This window comes from Thrips palmi, unplaced genomic scaffold (assembly GCF_012932325.1).
Source record: "Thrips palmi isolate BJ-2018 unplaced genomic scaffold, TpBJ-2018v1 HiC_scaffold_18, whole genome shotgun sequence".
Lineage (NCBI taxonomy): Eukaryota > Metazoa > Arthropoda > Insecta > Thysanoptera > Thripidae > Thrips > Thrips palmi.
Genome location: NW_023144627.1, coordinates 20,832,808 through 20,851,314, shown reverse-complemented (window position 1 = coordinate 20,851,314; position 18,507 = coordinate 20,832,808). Strand labels below are relative to the sequence as shown.

The 18,507-nt window shown below is 55.8% G+C and overlaps 1 protein-coding gene across 1 annotated transcript in view; it reads right to left on the bottom strand.

The window, feature by feature from the left end:
- Window positions 1–18,507, bottom strand: part of LOC117644781 (ADAMTS-like protein 4) — a 42,905-nt gene that overhangs the window by 7,010 nt on the left and 17,388 nt on the right. Inside the window, exons 5-6 of the mRNA XM_034384399.1 lie at window positions 18,263–18,365; window positions 17,700–17,866 (exon numbers count right to left, since the gene is read on the bottom strand). Coding sequence (XP_034240290.1) covers window positions 17,700–17,866; window positions 18,263–18,365 — 270 coding nt within the window. The remainder of the gene's footprint in view (window positions 1–17,699; window positions 17,867–18,262; window positions 18,366–18,507) is intronic.

Genomic DNA, 18,507 nt, shown 5'->3' with positions numbered 1-18,507 from the left:
ACGAAAGACCCTCGATTTTTTAAAATTATCGTTTGATGCTTCGCAGTGTAGGCGTCCGTGTCGCGGCGCTGGCGTTGCCTGTGCCACGCCTGACCCTAGAGGTCCTCTAGAGCTGCGTAAGGAAAGTGGGACAAATGCCCTGCCGAAAACACCGGAGTTAATTCCTTCCGAGACGAATTCGTGTGGCAGCACTGCGGCGGCGGCGGAACTTTGGCCGAAGGGGTCCACGTGCGGGTTGATGCCCTCAGCCTCCACCGGCACGGCACTGCAAGGCTCATCCTGATAACGCTCCCGTGCTAGATAAGGGGAGGAGCCTCACCTCTTTTTCTTTGTTGGAAGAAAAGTTGGATCCTAGCGTTGCCACACCGGTAGGCGAAAATTATCCCGCTCGGAAGGGTTGCCAACCTAATAGGCAATGAATGGGCAACCCTTTCCACAGTATCGTGGGAATTTTCACCTACTTGTATGGCAACACCCTTTCCCGACTGGCCGCCAAGGTAAAACGGTAAAACGGTTACGGTCCTCCTGAAGGACGCGCGCGAGGCGCGAGCGCGTGGAAATTGGGTGGCACGCCGATCGGGTGTCTCTGTATGTCTCTCTCGCGCTCGCTGGAATCCTTGTCTGTCTCTCTCGCACTCACGGGGCCGTCCGCGCGATGCAACACTTTTCAAAAGAGCGAGACAGACTGGCCCGCGGCACACGCCCCGCGGCACCACAGATTAGTTCGTTAGTTATTCAAATATTCGAATTCCCGCGCCAATCCGCCCCGCCGGGCCGGCCAGCCAATGGGGCGACGCCCAGCGGGCTGCGTCGCTCCGTCTCTCTCGCACTCTCGCCGGCAGGGGTGCGAGAGAGACAGAGAGGTCTGCCCCCCGCGGGGCCATCGCCATCTGGGGCCGCGGGGCCCTTCGTAACGGCCCGAGACTCGTCGCTCTGTCTCTCTCGCACTCATGGGGCGCCCCCTGTGGGAGCGAGAGAGACAGAGCGACCAGGCGCTGCTTGTCCTCGGACGGGCCAGCATGAGCGAGTGTCCCGGGGAAACAGGAGGTGATGAGTGGCTCATGAGAATGTAATGGGTATGGACACGAGCCAATGGCAGCCGATGGCAATCAAACACATGCAATGCCCGGGAAAGAAGAAAAGAAAAAACAAAAAAAACAAATTACGGTCAAACAACGTGAACTCACTAATCGCACCCTTCAAGAGGAGGATTCGCGGAAAATGCAGTTTTCCACCTTTTTTTCGACCGTGTGATTTGGTTCATCAAGTAGAGTGGGGCGTGCACCTTTGACCTATTTGGGGGACGCCAGGCCCCGTGTGCAGTTTGGGCGGGAGAGAGAGAGAGAGAGAGAGAGAGAGAGAGAGAGAGAGAGAGAGAGAGGCGGGCGGTCGTTCCGGTTGACCGACTGCAAACTAACTCCCGGCATAAGACCGGGCGCCGCGCCGCGCTCCGAAGATGACGTCTGCTGACACTGTTTCCGGATCCTCTTTGTGTTGTGTGTCATGTCCGGCCAAGTTAGCAGCCGTCTAACTTGTCGAGGCGTGTGCTCGATCAGTACACGCCAAAACAAGAAGCAAAATAAATAAATAAACGAACGTCGAACAGAAAAAATGATCAGTGTTCAGAGGATACGAGTAAGCATTTCAATGAAAGCAGTGAAAAACATTTTTTTTCGTTTTAATCTATATTTAAGTTAAGCAGAGTTATAAAAAAAATGACAGGAAGTTTGATACTTTCTCTGAACACTTGAAATTAGAACACGCACTGTCTAAGATTGTCAGTCTATTTTTTGCTTTCCTTTGTTTTGTTTTGTTAGGGTGCAGCCTTGCACACCTCGATGATTGGCAGCGTGGACACGGCTTGTCGTTAAAGGTGCTCGTAAATTCACTTCAAACGCGTCCCGCCTGCAGACTGATTCCGAGAGACTCTCTGTCCCTCTGATGTGGCACGCCCTACGAGTGCGAAAGAGAGACACACACAGAGAGGCAGCCTGCGCCGCGCCTACGGGACGACGGGACGCGATGTCTAGCCGCGTCAGTTTATCTCCCCGCTTCGTTAACTACTGTCCCCGGCCGTCCCCGTGTTTGATTAAGAATATGGGATATGCCCACTTTTGGCGATCATTAATAAAGAGAGGAATTCCATTAGGAGACTCCCAACCGCGAGGGGGGGACCACTCTCCACATTCAATGTACAAACTAGGGACACAATTCCACGGGCAGATGTCAAAAAAAGGAAGAAAAAAACCACATAGCACTCAAATTTTGCACATTAAAATGAGAATCACTTCTCATCCAACTGACTAAATATTAAATTTTTCTTTTTTCGTGGATCATTAAAAGTTGAAAATCGAAAAAATTCCGACAAAAAATACTTTTTTTTTTCAGAGTGTTGCTGGTTGGTGGTGGCTCCGTGCCGTCTCCGCCCGCGCCTGGCGCCCCAGGCTCCAGACAGGACTCGGTGCGGGTTGCCTACCTGGGCGAGATGGGATCAGTTTCGAGGTGTGGAGAGGGAGGACAAGGGGGAGGGAGGGGATGGGGGAGGACGCACTGATTGAAAAGTCGTGTCCCCTCGCGGCTGGGCCGGGCCAGGGCCGGGCCTCCTTGTAGACCGGCCCTCCCGATGCCGCGCTGCTTTCGGGAGCGAACCGAGAAGGAGTTACAAAAAACAGTGATTCTGACACGTTTACATCATATCGGGGTCCTCGATTCGCATTCAAAAGCCGTGCCGCGTGTGCTTGCACGACGTAACTTGCAGAAGTACACTGACCCTCAAGCAGAGTGGTAGCGAGTGCGTGGATCTCGCCCCGAGCAGGTGTCACAATTTTTCCCCGACTTTTTTTATTTTGTTTCTTTCATTTATTTGTTTATTTACTTCGATTTATTTACTCCGTGATTATGGATGGGCTGCACTCACGCATCGCGACGCAAAACCGCACGCACGCGACGTGGCCATAACCTGTCGTCGCTGTCAGAGGATTCCCGCCAAAAACGCGGCCGAGCTTCGCGCGCAGAACCAGTGTAGGCACACGTCGCCCGGAGGAGCGCACCAGGGCGCACGCCGGTCGTCGCGTGGCAGCCAGAGGGACGACGACAACAACAACAACAACAACAACAACAACAACAACAACAACAACAACAACAACTTGAACGACGGCGACGACGACGGGACACGAAATTAATTTGAAAGAAACTGACTGCAGAAGTTGGTATTTGAACCCACGGCCGCCACACGCGTCTCTCGCGCGGCGGCCCGTTCTCCAGCGCAGCGTCATAGCGTCGCGCCGTCGCCCTGCCGCCCACACCGCTAAACCGCCGAAACAAAGGTCAGCTTTCATAAGTCATGCGCGAAACGTGCTTTGCGGACTTCGCGGGGCTTTTGCGGAGCCTTGCCACGGACACGCGACAAGCGACGCGACAGCGCGACGTCCAGACAGGCGGTGCCTCATCTTCTCTCTTCTCTCTCTCTCTGACTGCGGAAAATTAATACCGCACCACCTAGTGCAAAAGTGTGTTTTTTCCCTCGTCGTAAAACGGAGGCGGATCCCGGGAGCGGGGTGCACTTTTTGCCAACTAACAGGGTCAAAGTGCAGCTTTTTGCCAACCTTTCAGACGGCTGTCCAGGGGGTCAGAAAAGGAGGGGGGAGTGTCCTTTTGCCCCCTGGATCCGCGCTCGGTCGTAAAGATGAATGAAATGATCGTAAAGGATAATTAACAGCGACTTGCCACTGCAAATGCAATTACGCGTAACAGAGGCGAAAACAAAGACCGATAAAAGAGCGGTAAAACCAGGAGCTCCAGCCAGGATCTACCGGTAAATAGACTTTGAAAACTCCGGCGCGTGCTGGAATTACAAAGACCGCACCTCCACTACACTACTAAGAAAAGGAAGCGAAAAAGCTAGTAAAAGTCCTTTGAGCAGCGTTTATGGATGCTCTCCGAGAAGTCCCCCCTCCCTCCGTGTGGGTCCACTTACGTGGATGTCCTGGACGCGGAGGACGAAATCAAGTCGAATTGATAAAAAAGGCGTAAAACTTCGCGTCGTAAATCACAGTGGCGTCTCGGGTGAGACGCGGCAGCCGCCGAGGTGAGGTCACCAGGGGTTGGCAAAGCCGGAGGAGGAGGAGGAGGAGAAGAAGAAAAGGTCAGCAAATCACGAAAATTTTGGAATGTTTGGGCCACTCCAGCAGCGAGGCAGCGAGGGGAGGCGAGGCGCCAGGCTGGCGATTGTCGCCAATAAAGCGATCCGTCCCGAGGGACCCCGAGGGACTGGCGGACGCCGAAAAGTTGGCAGGCATCGATTCGCCGCGACACTGTAACAACATCCCCCATCCGTCTCCCGCGATGACCCGCTACACAGTGGGCCAGACCGGTGGAGGTGCCAAAACTCTAGACGCGTTTTGAGCTCCAGAGTCGCTGAATGGACCTCGAACCGAACGTGTGACCCCACCAATGGATTGCTCTCCGAACGAGGAATCCATTGGTGGGGTCACACGTTCGGTTCGAGTCCCATTTGGCGACTCTGGAGCTCAAAACGCGTCCGGGATTTCGGCCGGTCTTCTGGCCCACTGTGGACCGTGATCCAGATTTTGGGGAAACAGGAACGCGTCGCCGCCCAGCCTCCCCGGCCCGGCACGGCCCGGCCCGGCCGCCCACATCCTCCTCGCGAGGCAGATAGAGGCAGATAGCGCAGAGTCAACACACCTCGCTGTTGGTGGAGCTGGTGGGAACGACGGTAGCGGTGTGCTGCCCTTCTGTGGACTCATTCGCTCCGTCTCCCTCGCACCCACAGGGCACGCCCCGCGAGTGCGAGAGAGACAGACAGGCGCACGCGGCCATACGGGTGCCTTCGCCTTGCAGTCACTTGCAGTGCAGCGGGGGGTGATTTCGCGGTCAACTTTACGATATGCGTTTCGCCTCTTCAAAGGCGCCACTTGATCGGCGAGACGGTCGCCGCGAGTGCCGGTAGCCGCGCCGCTACAAATTCATGCTACACACAACACGCACGCACACACACACTCTTACACTCGTACACTCGTACATATACACACGTCATTGCTACGTAATGATAATCACTTTAGCACCTCCCGCCTGACGCCGCACCCCGCCCCGCCCCGCCCCACCCCGCCCCGCCCCGCCTGGCAGCCCTCCAAGCGGAGGATAGGCCGGTTCAATTACATCGCTGCAATCCATCGGCCACCAAATGGGGAGTATCACCGCCTGTTAATCAAGCCACCTCTTTGTGCCCCGAAATGAGAGAGAGAGAGGTGCAGCAAGGCGCAGCAAGGCGGTGCGAATGCGTGACTGTACACTGTACAACTGCATCAGTCCTGGTCAGACAGGGCCCCGCAGGCGGATGGATTGACCACACTAGAAGTAAGTTCTGGTGTACATATTTTTGTACGCGCAAAAAAATTTGCGCCTGATTTTCCGTCCAAATTTGAGCAAAATTTTAGCACAAATCTGAAAAGTTCTAGCACAAACCTCACAAATTTTATCACGAATCTGAAAAATTTTAACTTGACTTTGTGCATAATTTCGGCACGCATTTGATTGGTTCTGCGTCGACGAGTGACAACGATTTCGCTAAATTTGTGAAAAAGCAAATTTCAGAGGGGCTGTGGATACTTTTAGAAACCGGAAGTGGTGGTCGAAAGTGAGACTTCGTCCGTGAGTGAGACAATGACACCTCGAAGCTGGGGAGACAAGGGGGCCGCTCCAGGTAAATTATCCCATCCAGCCGACACGACTGGAGGGCGAACGCAAAAGCCGGGACACACGCACACACACACACAGAGAGAGAGAGAGAGAGAGAGAGAGAGAGAGAGCCCGGGGCGTGCATCGTGATATCCAGGCCGGCACGGCGGCGGCGCCTTGAAAGAGGCTTAGGACTGCCCAGACCGACGGACGGGCAGTCCAGACGGGACCACGACTATTTCGCCGACAAATGAACTCGCCCATCGCTCTGTCTCTCTCGCACGCTTGCGGAAGTGTACGGGACGCCCCGTGAGTGCGAGAGAGACAGCCTGCCGGCATCCGCGGAACGCGAGCACGCCGGCAGATACAGAGTGACGAGATCAGGCCGTGCTGCACTCGTGTCGTGTCGGACACGGCCGTGTCGCCTGCTTCCCGCATCGCCGATTTTTTTCATCTCTCGCGCCTCTTTTCGTTGGTTGCACCTCGCTAGGTAGGCAGTTACTTTTCTGACGCGGTGTATAAATCTTGATGTGTCCCTCACAACATGTCTGTTCAATAGTTCTGAAATAAGTGTAACACGTTTTTCTTGCTCCTCCTACTTACTCACCCCTCATTTCGAGCCGCCCCCCCCCCTTCCCCCTGGTGCGAGATAGCCCAGGGCAGCAGCAGGCGCCTCAAACACTCAAAGTTTCCTGCGACCATGCACGCGTACACGCATCCCGCGTGCCTGTGCCAATTTCTCGACCAGAGGGAGAGAGAGAGAGAGAGAGAGGCGTGGAATGCGCGTTGCAGTCATTAGATGAGGCGGATTCTGGGCGAAGTGCGCCGCCGCAGGGTTCGCAAGCCTTCGAGCCCCGGGGGGAAGTCCCAGCACACTGATATTCCGAAGAGCCGTTTCGTCGCTCTGTCTCTCTCGCACACTCGTGGCTCGTCCAATCAGCCTGCAGGCGCCGACCGAGCCCGTGCCCGAAAATCTGTTTAAACTTCGCACTTTTACGAGGCAGCACTCCTACTTCCTCGAGGGTGGTACACTGCAACCGACGTCGTGAGAGGGACGAGTGTGCATTGTAGCGGTCTGGGGCTTAAGCCAGGCTTGGAATAACGCACACCTACACCCCCTCCCACACACCAACACACACACACACACACACACACACACACACACACACACTGCACCTTAACCTTGGGCGCCACCACGTGTGCGAACACTAAATTCCGCGCACAAACATAAAAAGGCGATAGGCGCGATACCCCCGTGGGGCACAGCCGCACGCACAGGTGACTGCCAGAGTATGGCGGCCAGGCCAGGCGGGCTGCAGCTAGCGCACTGTACAACGCCGTGTAGGACCCGAAGGGCTCGTGTTCCAAAGGCCCTCACCCCGAAAAAAAAAGATCGGCTGTCGTCGGGATTCGAACCCGGTCCTCGGTGTTTGCTGACCACAGCCACGATCACGATGCATCACTCCAGCGTGTGAAACCACGGCACGTCTCTGCTGCGGTGGCTCCGTGGCCACCCACACGCGAGAGAAAAGGGGGGGGGGGGGGGGGGCAGACCACCACACTAGAAAAGGAGTGGCCAACGCGAGGGGGTATGCGCTCTCTGAACCTGTGTACCGACTATTACGCTATTACGCTCTATTACGCCACAAATTAATCGGAATTTAGCTAAAAACGGCCTAAAACACACCAAAATTGATAAAATTTTGACCATTTCGGCTATTACGCGACTATTACGCGTATTATTACGCGTGCTATTACAGACAGAGTGAACCGACTATTACGCGAGTGCATACCCCCTCGGGCCAACGCACGCACCCTCGACGGTGTGGTAGACAAATTGACGCCGAAAACGGTTCGGGGCCGCGAATTCCAACAGTGCTTTTTTGGCTTTTGGCGGCGAAGATTCGCCGGGGCGACGATGACAGACTGACACGAGGAGTTTCTGCGGCGGCGGCGCCGCGAGATGCGTGCAAACAAACTTGATTCAAGCCGGCTGCTGCAACATTAGCATTCATACACACTTTGGCAACATTCACCCCGAGGAAGCGTCCGTCAGTGCGCTGCTGGCTCGACTCGGCCGGGGAGTAAAAGGCAGCAAGTAGGCCAGGCATCTGCGGACTGTCGCCCTGTCTCCCTCGCACCCACAGTGCGAGAGAGAGAGGGGGGGGAGGGTGCCACCACTGCAAGGCGTTGCAGTAAAGTGCACGAAGACGGTCAAGGCGCTCGACCGGCAAGGTCATCTCGAATTCGCACACATGTTTGCTTCCCTTGCCCAGTAGGGACGCTCTGGTTGGCAACCCTGTCGGGGAGCATCTCGGGAGCTGCTACCCTCTGAATGAGTCAGACGGCGGTGCACAGTGGATTTGCCAGAGGACCGGAGGAGGCGGTAAAAATCCCGGACGCGTTTTGAGCTCCAGAGTCGCTAAATGGGACTCGAATCGAACGTGTGACCCCACCAATGGATTCCTCGTTCGGAGAGCAATCCATTGGTGGGGTCACACGTTCGGTTCGAGTCCCACTTGGCGACTCTGGAGCTCAAAACGCGTCCAGAGTTTTGTCCGCCTCCACCGGTCTGCTGGCCCACTGTGCTGACCTGGCCCAGCACGGCGTGTCCCCCTCGGTGTTCCCCCTGTTCCACGCGTTAGTGTCTTGGCGGGCCGCCAGTCCGTCTCCGCCGATTGACACTTCTGGCGATTCAACTTGCGCTTCTGCGGATTCCGAAAGCGCCGCTCTGTCTCTCTCGCACTCGCGGGGCGTCACGCTCGAGAGAGACAGTCCGCTGACACTCGGGCCGCGTGACGTTCGGTACTTTCGCAGATCGGAACGATGAACCCGACTTCCGTCCGGTGCGACCTGCCAACGCCTCATTGTTATTTTTAATTTTCCGTGTCTGATTGTGGAGATTGATTTTTTTTAAATATTCCCGCCGAAATTCAAATTGGCGACTCGTTCAGCACGTGTAGTGCAATGCTGGTCGAGGCGCTTGCTGGCCTGGGCCCTGGGCACTGGGCTTGCTCAGGACCGCGCGGTCCGTGTGATGACAGCTGTATTTCACGCTTAAATTTTAGAGGCCCATTCGAACGGCCGTTTCGCAGTGGAGCAGAGGGAGGAGGGGGGGGGGGGGGGGAAGTCTGGTCAATTCGTCTCGCCGATATGACGGCTGTTTTGCGTCATTTGATCGCCGGCGCCGCGTTCGACAAGGCCTCTCTTTCTCTCTCTCTCTCTCTCTCTCTCTCTCTCTCTCTCTCTCTCTCTCTCTTAGTGTTCTAAAGGGTAGGAATATTCCCGGGAATTAAGGGAATTCCCGGGAACGTTCCCGGGCACAATCAGACCCAAAAAATGGGAAATTCCCGAGAATTTTTAAAACATGGCTAAAAATAGCTAGTTTTTGCACGAAAAATGTTGATAGTGCAAGGGAACCAATTAATAATTATGAATCACTCTAGTGTATTTGCATTTTTCTTTCAGAAGAGAGCAAGAAAAAATGTTTCGTAATACTAATAAAAAAAAATTCGTAAGAAAAAGTTTAATTTTTATCACATGAGATGGGTTTCATTTGAAGCAAGGGGCTGTTCATAAAATACGTCACGCGTTTTAGGGGGGGTGGGGGTATCGGCGAGGTGTGATGAGTTGTGACGCTGAGGGGGGTGGGGGTGTTGGGTCTTGTGACGTATTTTAAGAAATTTCCGTTTAATAAGACATTTTCGGGTGGGTAAGCAATGGAAACGCCCTCCCGTGAAGTTAAATAATTGTCTTTTACTTACTAAAGCGTTTATTTTACTCGATTGTGTAAAGACTTAGAGAAATGAAATTAACTGATGTATTTTGCGCGATTTCTCGCTCATGCTCAAAAAATACGTCACAAGTGGGTGGGGGGGAGGGAGGGTCAGCTGAATGTGACGAAGTTGTGATGAGGGAGGGGTGGGGGGTCAAAAATGACCCAAAAACGCGTGACGTATTTTATGAACAGCCCCCAATGTTCCCGGCCAAATGGGAATATTCCCGGGAATTCCCGGGAAGTCTCGGGAATATTCCCCTGAATGATTGTTCCCGGGAATTTTCGAACACTACTCTCTCTCCACCTGGCTAGTTAGAGGGACGGAGACAGAGCCACCGGCGCACAATCGACGCACAGTGGGCCAGAAGACCGGTGGAGGCGGAGCTCCAGAGTCGCTAAATGGGACTCGAACCGAACGTGTGACCCCACCAATGGATTGCTCTCCGCACGAGGAACCCATTGGTGGGGTCACACGCTGCGCACCGAGGGACTACCTCAACAGCGCTGTTCGCTCGGCCCTTCGAGTCCGAGCCCCGTTCCCGAAGCATCCGTCACCGCGTCGGCCGGCGACACGAGCGTGACGTCATCCCGACCGAACAAACTGCTACATGGCCCTCGGGCGGCCCTTCGGACACGGCCAAGGATAAGGCGAGGAGACAAAATGCACTCCAGAAAAAAAGTCCGTTCCCACACACATTAAAAGAGACACTCTGGCCAATCACGCTGTAAAAACACTTCGCTGAAGATCTTTTGACGCTCATTTTTGTACAATTGGTTTTTGTCGGTATCCATAGGCTGTCTTTCAACCGGCTCAATTCCAAAAAATTCGGCCTCATTTGTGTTATGAAGTACTGAGTACTCGTTGGGGACCAAAATGTGTACCGACACTTAAACTTACAGTGTTAGAGGTAACTCACCGCTAGGAGCACGAGGAGCAGAATCCACATGCTAGAGGCGGGGCCTCCCCCCGCGGGGGAGGTCCGGTGCGGGCATCGGGGCCCCCGGAGCATGCTGGCAGCAGGCTGCACTTGTCACTGCAAGCCGACATTTTGTTTGGGAGCGGGATCGTTGTAGCAAAAGTTCATTTTTAAAATGATTTTTTTAAAAATTTTGTTGCATTGATGATGCGGCCTTGTCGGATCGGCTTGCCCCGCCCACCCACTTTACTTCTGACGCATAAAACTCGCGACTTTCGCGAAGGTTTACCGCCGCGAGAAGCGATCGGGGCACTCAGAACTCAAATCACACACTTCGGTCGGAGCGTCGTAAATTTATCGAAATCGCACTGCGAATCTCGGAAACGATGATGAAGGTGCATAAAAAATGCGCAAAAAACTTTGAGACAACGAAAGGAAAGTAAAAAGGGATGGCAAAAGAGGAAAATTTTTAAAATGGCTTTGCCAATGTCTCCAAAATAAAAAAGACACAGCAAGAATTTAAAATTCAAAACAACAAAAAAATTTAATCTGAAGTATCAAAAATTTAAAATCTAAATCAGCAAAAATTTAAAATCTAAAACAGCAAAAATTTAAAACCTAAAACAAATGTCAATTTTTTTTGTTTAGCTTTTTAAGAAATTGATGCTTTAGTTTCGGCGCCGGGTGCGCCTTGACACTTCCACACCTCCGGACATCGACACCAATAATAATTGGCAATAACTCGCCGGCAAGCCGGGCCGGCAGCTGGACCGTGGCTAGACCGCGGCTGGTCCACTGTGAGATGGGAACCGGAGACGGGTCCGGGCGTCCTCCCACGCCAGTCCGGCCGGCCCAGCCAGATGAATCCATTACAGCCGGATGCCTAATTAATGTGGACAGCCGCGCCGGAAATGCCAATACGAATACGTCGTCGTCGCGACCTACGCCACAAATAACACGGATTCACATTGGGATCGGGATCGCCGGCCCAGCCGGGCCCGCCACATGCCGTGCCACTTTACTGGCGTGTTGACTCGAAAGCGCTGACCTGACCCAATGGTCGGCCCAGCGAACCACTCCACGGCAAGCCGCGCCAAAACTAGACGTGGCCACACTGGGAGAGGAAAGGACAGAAGGAGGAGGGAACAGTCTGGTCGATTATAGCACGGAAAATGAGACACGTAAAAAAGTTGGGGCCCGAAGTCCCCATTCTGGATTTCTTCTACCAGTGTGCCGTCAGTGGTCGGGCCGGTTCCTCAACAGTGTAGCCGCCGTAAAGTGTGGAGGTAAGCCCGCGGGGCGTGCTGATCCGCAGGGCAGCTGTCTCTCTCGCACCCACACGGAGCGCCCGGCGCGTGCGAGAGAGACAGCGCGACATTCGGGTGGGGGCGGAGGGGCTGTTACACACTTCGGCAGAGCGCGTGGTCCGCTGACACGCACAACACACACACACACACACACACACGCGCGCGCCGTGTCGCGCGCTTCTCTCAGGACGTGTGGCCGCGGTGCGCGTCGCGGCCGAGAGGAGACTGACTGCCGGGGAGGGAGTCGGGCGGGAGGACTACCGTGATCCTCGACCCCCCTCCCCCCTCCCCCTCCTCCACTTCCCAACGCGCCGCTTGCCAATCGGAAGGGACCTCCCCACTCCGTCACCTGCGTGTGTGTTATCTAGGCGCACGCGTGTGTGCGTGTGTGAGTGTGTGTGTGTGTGTGTGTGTGTGTGTGAGTGCAGCGCGTTCGAGTGGATAAGTGAAAAGATTAAATCTGTACCGCGGGCAGATACAGAGACAACAACGCGGCGCAAGTGTGGTCAGTGCGATAGAGCAGATAGAAAGGAAGGGGTTGGCCGCCAAAACTTGGTCACTCAGTGCAAATTGCAGGCTGGAAAAAATTCATTCTTTCTTTCTTTCATTCATTCATTCATTCATTCATTCATTCATTCATTCATTCATTCATTCATTCATTCATTCATTCATTCATTCATTCATTCATTCATTCATTCATTCATTCATTCATTCATTCATTCATTCATTCATTCACATACGCGACATCAAATTCAAATTGTCCATTTAGGCCAAGCGTGTCAGCTTCCACACCATAAATCGCCCTCTGCTCTCGCTGAGCCCTTGGCTCTGCCTTGGCTATGCCTTGGCGGGGCCCGATGATGACGGCTGCAGGCTAGCTTGGATGCCCAGCCGTCTCTCCGTCGCACTCACGGGTCGGCGCGCAGGGGTGCGAGAGAGACAAAGGAGGCCGGCGAGCCGCCACTACGTCACGCACACCGAAAGGGACAGACATGCAACGCGCAGGCAGTGCATGGCAGTCAGGCACCGCCATTAGGGTCTTCATCTTGGCGCGCGCCTTCTCACTTAGGGTCTCGATTGCCTGCATCCTGCCTGCTTGCCTACCCCAACTGGCCGCGCGGAGCCCCTCCACCAAAGGGCCCGGCCTCGCCGAAGGGCCCCACAGTGGGCCAGAAGGCCGGCGGAGGCGGCCAAAACTCTAGACGCGTTTTGAGCTCCAGAGTCACTGAATGGGATTCGGACCGAACGTGTGACCCCACCAATGGATTCCTCATTCGGAGGGCAATCCATTGGTGGGGTCACACGTTCGGCTCGAGTCCCATTTGGTGACTCTGGAGCTCAAGACGCGTCTAGCGTTTTGTCCGGCCGCTAATCGAACCTCGTGATTAGAAACAGCGTACTAGGAGGCAGTGACCGCGGCAACACGCACCCCTTCGCTCCGTCTCTCTCGCACCCACGGGCCGGCCGGCAGGGCCCGCAGGGGTGCGAGAGAGACAGGGCACCTGTCGCTTCCCCTCGCCCCGCCTCGCCCAGTTGCCGCATTGGCCACGCCACTTACTCACGAGTCCAATAGCGGCGAAGCGCCAAAGCGCCAAACCGTGGCAGGGGCTCACTTCTTACCCGTCAGGTGTCAGTCTCAGAGAGAGAGAGAGAGAGAGAGACAGACAGAGAGAGAGAGAGAGAGAGAGAGAGAGAGAGAGAGAGAGAGAGAGAGAGAGAGAGAGAGAGAGGTGTGTGCGTGTAAGCCGACACCTCCTGCATGACCGTCTCTATTCATTCGCCGTAGCCGATCGGTTCCACTCTGTTCTGCTCGGGCTGCATTTCAAAAGGACTCTTTCTCCCCCCACTCCTCCCTTCCGCTCAGTCTTTTACCAGTGTAAGAACATTAAAAAAAAAACACTTGTAAACGTTTGAAAAAAATTGAAATGGAGAGGCGTTGTTTTCGTTGTGCAGTTTGTCGGATGTTTAGTCTCGAAACTCGAAACTGCGTTACTGTTTTCGCGGTTTTCGCGGCCGAGTTACGCCATCTTTGTCTTATTTTGACGCTCCCATCCCGCGAGTAAATTGTTTACGATCAGCCTCGGTGCAAAAGCATGCTGGGAAGGAAAACGGGTCGGGTATTTGAACTCGGGATAAAAGCTGAGGAGGCTTCCAATTTTCAAAATATTACCTGAGCCATAGGAGAAGTCCCCCAGCTTGGTGTGCAGCAGGGTGCGTGGTGCGCAGTGTGACGCTGGTGCACTGTTGGGCTGCCATGACGCGACACACACACACACACACACACACACACACACACACACACACACACATACACGCACACACACAGCCGCAGGACGTTGAAAAGAAAAGATTAATCTCCGATCTGATTTTGACGCGTCCGCCGTCGCGCCTCGAAGGCGTCGCAAGGCGGCGGCGCCCAGCAAAAGCGCTGCCCCGCCGCTCCGTCTCTGTCGCACTCACGGTGCGTCCCGCCGGTGTGCGAGAGAGACAGAGCGACGGCTTCGGCGCCGCGGGTCGTCGGCCCTCGGAGGCGTCGGTGGGTCGCCGTCCTCTCGAGCGGGGCGGCGCGGCCGCGTGGCCCAGGTCAGGGCTGCCGCACCGCGGGCCCAGTTTCGATTCCCGTCGGAGGCGAATATTTTTCACGTTGCTCGTACTTTCACGTACCCAGATAGACCTCACACACTCCATTGTGTTGTCCTTGCCTGAGGCGCCTGGCGAGGTAGGCAGTCCCGTTAAGCAACGCTGCGCGGCGGGTTGCCTACCCTGCGATACGCAGGGGCTCTCTGACAGCGGCAGCAGAATGCGCAGAATGCCAAGCAGTGCTGCCACTTGAGTCGCCAAACATTCCCAGGATGCACCAGCGTCGAAAGGGCTGCCAACCTCAGCCTGTCCACTGGGCGACAACCGCACAGAAGACCGGTGGAGGCGGCGGCCGAAACCCTGGACGCGTTTTGGGCTCCAGAGTCGCTAAATGGGACTCGGACCGAACGTGTGACCCCACCGATGGATTCCTCGTCCGGAGAGCACTCCACTGGTGGGGTCACAGGACTCTGGAGCTCAAAACGCGTCTAGCAGGCTGCGGTTGGCAGCGACACTAACTAGTGTATCGTGGGAATTTCGGGCCGCTTGTGTGGCAACACTGCGCCTGGTGGGCCTGGCGCTGCTGAGGGATGGCGGGCCGATGGCGGGCCGTCTGCAAGTTCAGGAATAGCAGCGCCGATACTTCAAACGGAGGGAAAGGTGTGAAACACTTCCGACAGCCTAGGGTCGCGTCGTATCGTAGGTCATCTATCGGCTCTGACGTCAGGCCGTGCCTGCTATTTCAGGGCCTTGTCGGGGAGGGCAAGGAACGCCCTTCGCGTTCGGGGCGGCCAATCCGGAAGGAGAACCATCTCGGTGCACAGTGGGCCAGAAGACCGGTGGAGGCGGACAAAACTCTAGAGACGCGTTTTGAGCTCCAGAGTCGCTAAGCAGGCCTCGAACCGAGCGTGTGACCCCACCAATGGATTCCTCGTTCGGGGAGCAATCCATTGGTGGGGTCACACGTTCGGCTCGAGTCCCATTTGGCGACTCTGGAGCTCAAAACGCGTCCGGAGTTTCGGCCGCCTCCACCGGCCTTCTGGCCCACTGTGGAGTGGATTCTCATCAACACTCCCCGTGCTAGTTCTGTCCGTCTGTCCTTCATTTTCTCTCCGCATCCGTGTCGAGGGGATCGTGCGGGTCGATTTGCGACGGACATCGCGACTTGAACCGCGGAGGCTTGCTGCCAAAGCACGTCCATGCGCGCAGCGCGCAGCAGGCTCATTCGGATTCCAAACAGTCTCTCCGTCTCTCTCGCACTCACGGGGCTCGCCATGGGAGTGCGAGAGAGACAGAGCGACCGGGTGGGAGCGCACAGCGCAGCGCGACCGTCCCCGTCATTTTAACGATGCGATTGGACACCTATTTCTAGAAGCCCGCCAAGCCGTGGCCAATCCACAAGGAGACAACGAGGTTTCCGAATGTTCCTGGATTTATGTCACAAGAAGAACCTTCGTAAATAGTCAACAATCTTCGTGAAACTACGACAACTCCTTCGCGCCAACATTTTTTTCCAGAGGTACGTCCGTGAATTCGCTATTTTTTTTTATTTTTACAGTGTGACGTCCCTTCCACGCAACAGGAAGTGGCGCCGTTTTGAACGGGTCGTTACATTTTTCAGTTATGTTCAAACACATTCCCGAAGGCGGCCGTCCGTTCCGATCCGCGTCGGCTGAAAATACCCCACGGCCGTGGAGTAGCGCCGTGCCGTGCACCGCGGAGCGCGGAGTGGCGACGCGCAGAGCGCTCTGGCGGCGGGGCGCGGCACTGGCCGGCGATACCCCGCGCGGCAGGATGGCTTTCCCCAGTCGCGCGAGCCACCGCCAAACCCCCACCTAACACTTGAATAGAGAAACATGAAAAGGGAGTGAAGTCTCATCAACACCCCCTTTGCAAAAATTGTTTCACGTCAAACGAACGAGCTACACTGAGGGGGACCAACCTAGTTATTAGAGGAACGAGCGAGGGTAGACGACAGCGAGAGCGGAGCGCTGGCACTGCCCCGCAGCGCCCCCTCGCGGCCGGCAGACCGACTCCAGCCTCACGAATGATGCTTTTGTTCGCGGTGTGTGAGTCTCTCTCTCTCTCTCTCTCTCTCTCTCTCTCTCTCTCTCTCTCTCTCTCTCTCTCTCTCTCTCTCTCTCTCTCTCTCTCTCTCTCTCCCCTTTTCGAAACCAAACCCAGATTGCCTGGTAGGCAACCCTCCCGAGACTGGTGCACCGCGGGAGTTTTTTTTTGCCTACTTTGGTGGCAGCACTGCTTTGGATTTCCCGCCATTTTACGGCGCGTTGACGAGGAAGTCGTGCCGCGCCGCGATCGCCGCGGTTCTAAAACGGGAATGTGTAGCGTTTCCTTTTTTTTCCCGTCCCTAGCCCACATTTTCTCTACGCCACGCCGTGTAAAGGAGTGTCGGAAATCTCCCGCGCGATGCAGTGGAGGCGAAAGAGTTGCCAACCTCAGCCTGCCGACTTTCGGCATATGCGCACAGTGGGCCTGAAGACCGGTGGAGGCGGCCCAAACTCTGGACGCGTTTTCAGCACCAGAGTCGCTAAATGGGACTCGAATCGAACGTGTCACCCCACCAATGGATTGCTCTCCGAACGAGGAATCCATTGGTGGGGTCACACGTTCGGTTCTAGTCCCATTTCGCGACTCTGGAGCTCAAAGCGCGTCTAGAGTTTTGGCCGCCTGCGCCGTCTTCTGGCCCACTGTGCACTGTTAGTTCTGTTGACTGGCCGGTGAGGCGCGCGCCCCGATGATGCTGTTCGTCAATCACCGCTCCGTCTCTCTCGCACAGCCGCGGCCCGCGCCGTGAGTGCGAGAGAGACGGAGCGAGGCCAGGCTCGGCCGAAACACATAACGCGACGCCACACTGCAAGATGGATGGCGCGGCGGCGCGGCCTAGGGTGCGGACAAGCAGGACAAGCCTGGGGTGGCGTCTGCACGCGTCTGCATTTGCCATCCCGGCAGTCCGTCGCTCTGTCTCTCTCGCACCCCCACGGCACGCGCCGTGAGTGCGAGAGAGACGGAAAGCACCCCCCGTCGCGCCGTCTTTGTCTTCGCGTTCGTCATAAATTTGTCGGGCCGTCGAGGCCTGCCACGACGCTCCCAAAACACTTTCTGTTTTGTTTCGGCGGGACAGTTTTTTTTTTTTTTTTTGGCGAGTCGCCGGCGGCCGTTTGTTGTGAAGGACGCGGCCATCGAAGGACGACTTTTCTGTCCAATTCGCTTCAAGTAATTCGAGCAGCGGGGAGTCTCGGAGTCGCCGCTCGAACGGAGTGGGGACTCGAACCGAACGTGTGACCCCATCAATGGATTCCTCGTTCGGAGAGCAATCTATTGGTGGGGTCACACGTTCGGTCCGAGTCCCATTCAGCGACTCTGGAGCTCAAAACGCGCCCCCACCGGTCTTGGGCTTACCTGGCAGATGCCGGAGACGCACAGCCAGCGGCTGCGTCGCGCCGCCAGGAGCGGGGCGGGCTCGGTGACTTTGGGCAGGCAGGCCGTGCCGTCCACCACGCTCTGGTTCAGCGTGGCGTAGAAGCGGAAGCCCTTGGCGCGGCAGTTGAGTTGGCAGGGGTCTGGGGCTGCAACGGTCCAAAGTTCGGGGTTCAAGGTTCAAGGTTTTGGGTTTAAGGTTTTAGATGCCATGAGGGTGAATCTAAGAGTGCACTGACGAGGTTTATGACACTAGGGACTCCGTGATGCCACGTAAGTCTGTGAAAATTCCCATGATGCACTAGTGTTGAAAGCACCAACCTCAGCCTGCCTGCTAGGCAATACATTGGCTTTGCTCTGGTAGCCCTGTGGGCAGGCTGAGGTTGGCAACCCTTTCCACACCGGCACATCTAGGGAATGTTCGTCTGTTGTGGCAACACTGGCGGCGCCGCGGTCCATCGCTGCAGATTGGACAGCCTTGTCCGCTGAACGGCCATCATTCTGCGGTCCCATTTTTCACGGTGTGCGCCACACACTACACTCACCGGCGAGGAAGGGCTCCCACTGGTAGAAGTGGCCGGAGTAGTTGTGCTTGTTGTGGGCCTCGCACTGCAGCGCGCGGAAGTCCAGGCTGCCGCGGGGACACTCCTGGGAAACAGGCATGCCAACCTTCACTCTAGACGCGTTTTTAGCTCCAGAGTCGATAAATGGGACTCGAACCGAGCGTGTGACCCCACCGATGGATTCCTCGTTCGGAGAGCAATCCATTGGTGGGGTCACACGGTCGGTT